The sequence below is a fragment of the Cynara cardunculus genome (genome assembly GCF_001531365.2).
Source record: "Cynara cardunculus var. scolymus isolate 2C chromosome LG 4, CcrdV1, whole genome shotgun sequence".
Classification (NCBI taxonomy): Eukaryota; Viridiplantae; Streptophyta; class Magnoliopsida; order Asterales; family Asteraceae; genus Cynara; species Cynara cardunculus.
Genome location: NC_037531.1, coordinates 18,939,187 through 18,945,565, shown reverse-complemented (window position 1 = coordinate 18,945,565; position 6,379 = coordinate 18,939,187). Strand labels below are relative to the sequence as shown.

General features: G+C 37.6%; 1 protein-coding gene across 1 annotated transcript; it reads left to right on the top strand.

The window, feature by feature from the left end:
• The first annotated feature begins 3,729 nt into the window (after nt 1-3,729).
• Nucleotides 3,730-6,379, top strand: LOC112511361 (gibberellin 3-beta-dioxygenase 1). The gene is made up of 2 exons (XM_025116957.1): nt 3,730-4,230; nt 5,691-6,379. The coding sequence occupies exons 1-2, from the start codon at nt 3,788-3,790 to the stop codon at nt 6,319-6,321; spliced, it is 1,074 nt and encodes a 357-aa protein (XP_024972725.1). The 5' UTR covers nt 3,730-3,787; the 3' UTR covers nt 6,322-6,379.

The window sequence follows — 6,379 nt, the reverse complement described above, 5'->3', positions numbered from 1 at the left end:
TATCTAGCTTATGACTGGACTTGTTAGAAACTGGTCTGACAAACCGAGTTCGAGTAAAACCGAACCGAACCGAACCGACCGAACTAAACTGATAGCGAACGGGTCTAAGATTTTTGCTAAGCGGGTGAACTTTTAAGATGGATCAGAGGCCTGTAAAATCTGTTTAATGTGTTTTTAGCTAAATTCCACCATTCAAGGGATCTTTTTAAGTTTTTTGGTTGATTTTGAGGGATGCTTTAAAAAAAATTGGATGAATACGGATAGACTTTTTCAGTTCTTTTGTTTATGCTCCTTGTGTTTTCTAATAGGGATGGTGATTTGTCCCGACCCAGTGGGGAACCCGGTTCACTCGACCCGAACAGGGACGGGGATTCCCCGCTAAAACGGGTCCCGGGGATCCCCGGTAGAATCAAACTAAAGGATACTACTTATGGGGTTTGACCAGGGATTGCTAGAGATTTGACCGGAGACGGGATGATAATCCCCATACCCGCCGGAGACTGGGGCCGGGGATTATAAAACCCGCCCCATCCCCGCCCCGTTGCCATGCCTATTTTCTAATATCCGGAGCACCCCTCAAATTTTAGTGGGTGCATCTTTCATATCTACTTGTGAAAATCAGTTGAGTACGTGCATGAGACCCATTTGACCTTCATATATAGGCCTGCCCTGCAAATTGACCCAGTATATCCCACTTAGAAGTAGGGTGTGGATAGTAAGATGTATATATAGTCATTGGCTCTCCATGCATCTGCTCAACCGATTTTTGCAAGTAGACTTTTTTGGGGTATGAAAGGTGCACACATTAAACTTTGAGGGGTGCTCCGGGATATTAAAAAATACAAGGGACATCAACCAAAAAACCGAAAAAGTCACATGAAATCAACCAAAAATCTTTAAAAAGTCCCTTGAAATCAACCAAAAATCTTAAAAATCCCTCGAAATCAACCAAACTACTGAAAAAATCCCTCAAAAAGGTGAAATTCGGTTAAGAACACATCGTGTTTACGCTCAAAGATGTAGTCTTACGTCTTGCTCAAAAGGTCATCCATTTGGAAAAATGTATTTTACTCCCAAATCGACACAATTGACTTATCTATCCCCAGTTCAAACCACGTTGACTTTTCCACAAGATCATACGGTGACTTTACATGCCTTTGATCCACCTTAAGGTGCACCCGCTAGAGCAAAATCGTGGGTCCGCCACTGCCAAAGAATAGACCGGCCGGATCCGTGAAAACCGCAAATTTATACAATACTACGACCAAAAAGGATAGAACGAGTAATGACTAGCAAATAGTAATCATAGAACGAGAAAAAAGAGTAAGAAAACGTACGAGTAGGTACATTTAAAACAAAACGAAATATTCCATCCAAGCAGAAAAGATTTCCACAAAATCGAATAGGAAAAGCAACAAACACAACATCCCGAAAACACATTTCTAGAACGGCATTATGTTAATACCGAAGGAAACGACAAACGGGCACTTAGTTTCGGCATTTCAATCAAAACACAACATTATTAAAGTTAAACCAAACTCCATGAAGTTGTCGTATGCGTTGTCAGAAATTCTTCTAAGTGGTAACACCATTTGACTAAACAAATATAGGGATACTTTTCACAAAATCATCATTGATCTATTGGTTAGTTCATTGCTTTTTCATATGTGAGATCCTGTGTTCAAGTCTTTTATTGCAAAAAAAAATATGAACATAATAAATATGAAACTAAAAGCTAAAACAAAAAAATGACACTAACAGTATTCGAACTCGGGTCTGCGGTGGAAGAAAAGTCTTGCAAACAAACTCTACTAAGGGAAACTTGTGTCGTCATTTTAGTTTCAAAATTTTATACGGTGGCATACAACGAATTGATACGGTGGCACTTTTCACGACCCTATATTTTTTTTACACTACGATGGAGAAACAAAGAGGTGGTCTGTGCCACCGTATCCAATACACTAGGTTCGTCCTTGTATGTTGTGATTTACGGCAAATATAAAAATAAATCTACAGGAGAGTATATTCTACCCGGGCGTGTGACGGTTCTGTTTACCAATCGATGCTCGGGTATTTCCCTTATTGCCGTCAGTCCTGAAACTTTATGTAGATGCTCGATCAGAAAAATCTAATATGTAACGTGCAGATCAAACGGAACCAAAGAGTAAACAATAAGAAATTTCATGGATGCATTTATAAAATATTTCAACACGTCTCGTGTGAATTTCAGGATAACGAGTATCGGGAGGATAACGAGGCAATTATGGATCATTAATCATTAGCAGAGACAGATTCTTTTACTCTAATCATCACCTTTGTCTTGTAACAGAACTGATAAATTCCTGCTTGAAGACAGACAAATGCACATGAATGAGAAAGAGAAGCTTTCTCATTTCAATTCTACATAAATCAGGATATTTGAGGTCAAAAAACAGCAATCTTCCAAGAAAACACCTTTTAGAATCTCTGTAGAGAACAAGTTATCCTATATCACCTTATCAACACTGCTTCATCCGTTCAACGATTAAGCCATCCGTCCCATTATCAAAATCCAAGTTCTAATTCATAAAACATATAATTGTAGGAAACTTGAGTATATTGGATCGTTTTGATTACACTAAGGGTCTATTTGTTAGCAGCTTAATGTGATTCACAGTTTATTAAGTCAGCTATACATGACAGTTTGGTAGTGGCTTAATGATATAAAAAAAGTGGCTTATTCAGTAAGCTTATAGGGGGGGAGCTTTATGCAGAAAGCCAAGCTTTTTCCAAACATCCCCCTCCGAATTAAAAAACACGCTCCTTCCATCTATGAAAAAACCCTCTCAAACAAAAACCTTCCAATCCATACAAATTGATTAATCCACACAAACAACTTTATTCATATACGAGTTAACCAACTAAACAGCCCTAAGTAGGACACTATTTATTGGAATTTTCACAAATTGGATTCCAAATTTGCAACAAAGTAACATAAACAGGGTCCTTGACCTTTTGTTAAGTTTTTTGACCTTCTGACAGATTGGATGATGCCACTTCCATATACAAGAATGCCTAGAAACTCGTTAGAAGGTAACGGATTTAAATAGCATTAGTCAAGAGATCAATTAGCTAAATAACCCGCATAAACACCTCTTAAAACTCATCCAAGACTGTTCATTATCTTTGTATTATAGCCCACCATTTTTGTCACTTCTATTCTCAACCCGTTATATATATAGAGGGAGGTTCAACCGAAAACAATAACTAAATAAGAGATCATGAAAACGAACAAATCACATGTGATTCAAATGTTTTCTTATTCTCTTATTGTTCTCATATGAACCTGACTCTCTCATTCCCCCTCTCTCTCTCTCTCTCTCTATATATATATATATATATATATATAGTAGAGGACAAATCAAATACAAACCATGGAAAGATTACAAACCATACAAACCAATCTCAACCGTCCATCTAGCCAAACGAATATTTGGTTTAATAAATATATGATAGTTTCCTAATATAAAGCGTTGATCATAACTAATGAACTCTAATCATCTTCCATAAATACTCAAATCATAATAAATGAACCTTCATCTAATTGATTGGTTTGTATGGTTTGTAACCTTTCCATGGTTTGTATTTAATTTGTCCTCTATATATATGTGTGTGTGTGTGTATAGTATCCACATCAAATTTCCACCACATCTTCCTCATTCTTCAGTCACAACCATATTTCACACATAGTACCATTTTCCTTCTGCCATAACTATTCCTATTAGTATCAAACCCCTCTTTCTCTAAGATGTCTTTAAAACCATTGGATGCTTTCAGACATTTGGACTTAAATTCAGTGAAAGAACTGCCTGATTCATATGCATGGTCCACAGCGGATGGCTGCCCGTCCTCTTGCAGTTCAGAGCCAGTTCCAGTGATTAATCTTGAAGATCTTAATGCCATTAAACATGTTGGCCATGCATGCAAAACATGGGGTGTATTTCAGCTGATCAACCATGGCATCCCTACAGATCTTCTTAATAACATGGAAGCTTCTGGAAGAAAACTATTTTCTCTCCCAATCCAACAAAAACTAAAAGCTGCTCGGTCTCCAGATGGTCTTTCTGGATATGGTGTTGCTCGGATATCGTCTTTTTTCCCAAAACTCATGTGGTCCGAGGGTTTCACCATCATCGGATCACCACATGAACATGCTGAAAAACTGTGGCCCCAAGGTTATAAGAACTTCTGGTAAGAATCTTCCATTTTCATTTTCAGGCACAATAAAGTTACCATCATTTCAAATAAGCGGAAGGTTCGAGAATCATACATAGTTTGAAAACCGTAAGAACCAGTATATATACATTGATGACTATACTAGTTGACAGATACATATTTTGATAGGATATTATATATGCATAGGGTCGGGTTCAGGGGAAAACCGCAATAAAATGAAAAACTGAGGAACACCTTGGTAAACATTCATTTGTACCGTATGCACATGTGCATAACAGAAACCAAGAAACAACTTCAATTACTTCTATGCACATGTGTATATCGTTCAGATGAAGGGTTACCAGGGTGTGCATATATACCCGGTCTCACAGTTATCAAAATATTTATGTTTCTCATTCGAACCCACCCCCTTCAAATAAACCTACCAGTTCATGCATGTGCTCGTTCAAATAGATGTGTTCACGTAATTTTGATAAGGTGATTCTAGAAGATGTTTTCTTGGAAGATTACTATTTTGACCTCAACATTCTGATTTACTTGGAACTGAAAGGAAAGAGCTTCAAAAAGATCAACTTTAAGAATCATAAGTTCAAGCCTGAATTTTATCCGATATTTGAATAAAATAAACAACATGTACCAGAAGAAATTCATTTGCAGCTGATTCTATTTTGACACAAAGTGCATGGCAACAAAAACGGTTTTATAGGACACCAACTATGTGTAAACGTCCTAATAGACTGTTTTATAGTACTTGTGTTTACAAAGTCAAACAATTGTGCATCCTATTTAAAAGTGTTATAATAAGTTGATGGGACGTTTAAAAAGTTTTTCAGAACACTTGATATATGTCCAATTAGTTTTTTTTATGACACTTTGAGAAGTGCCATGTGAACACATCTTTCTATAGGGCCTTGTTTTTATAAGACATGTTTCCATATAACGTCATATGAAAAGACTAATAGAATGTTTTATTTCAAATGTGTCTTAAAAACTTGTTAGGACACCCAAAAGTGTCATATCAAGTTAACTTCTTGTAACACTTGTACCTATTACATAAGACACACAAGCTTAATCGAACAAAGCAGTCTATTAGGACATTTGTGTGTTCGTTGGAAGCTTACTCACAGCTTATTTGTTCAGCTATACATGACTGTTTAGTAGTGGCTTAATGATTATAAAGTGGCTTATCAAGTAAGCTTATGGGAGAGCTTTATGCAGAAAGCCAAGGTTTTCTCAAACCTGTCCCTCCCAATTAAAAAACACGTTCCTTCCATCTATGAAAAACCCTCCCAAACAAAAACCTTCTCCCTCTATACAGACAGATTAATCCACAAAGACAGCTTTATCTATACAGAACTTAATGGAAAACCAACTAAACAGCCCCTTAAACATATTTGTTGTCCTATAAAGTCGATTTTGTTGTAGTGCAGGTGACAGTCGAATATGACTGACACTTTGTTTTGGTCATTCTCCAGTGAATTAATCGAAGACTACAAGAAGGAGATGAACAAATTAGCCAATAGGTTGATGTGGCTAATCCTCGGGTCATTGGGTATAACAAGGGGAGACATAAACTGGGCGGGTCCAGGAGGAGAGCTAAAAGAAGCAAGTCCTGCTTTGCAGTTAAATTCTTACCCAGCTTGCCCAGATCCGGATCGAGCCATGGGCCTTGGGGCTCATACAGACTCAACCCTCCTCACAATCCTGCACCAAAACAATACAAGTGGATTGCAGGTTCATAGGGAAGGATTTGGTTGGATTACGGTCAAACCCATAGCAGGGGCACTTGTGGTAAATGTAGGTGACTTGCTGCATATACTATCTAATGGGTTGTATACAAGTGTACTCCATCGGGCCATAGTTAACCAAACCCAACACCGGTTCTCTATAGCTTATCTCTATGGTCCACCATCTAATGTTCGAATTTCACCACTATCGAAATTAACCGACAATGTCCATCCTCCTCTCTACCGATCCGTCACATGGAGTGAATATCTTGGCACCAAGGCAAAGCATTTCAATAAGGCACTTTCATTCGTTCGTTTATGTGCACCTATGAATGATTTTGTAGATACTAATGATCATAATAGTGTCCTAGTTGGATGAATAAGTTTATGCATCATCTCTTGGCTAAGAATTTTACTTTCGCGCGGATGTTTCAAAT

Bases quoted from the DNA above. Each gene is read 5' to 3' on its own strand.
- LOC112511361 (XM_025116957.1), top strand. From the start codon at position 3,788: ATGTCTTTAAAACCATTGGATGCTTTCAGACATTTGGACTTAAATTCA. The intron at 4,231-5,690 runs GTAAGAATCTTC...GTCATTCTCCAG, and splicing joins CAAGGTTATAAGAACTTCTG to TGAATTAATCGAAGACTACA.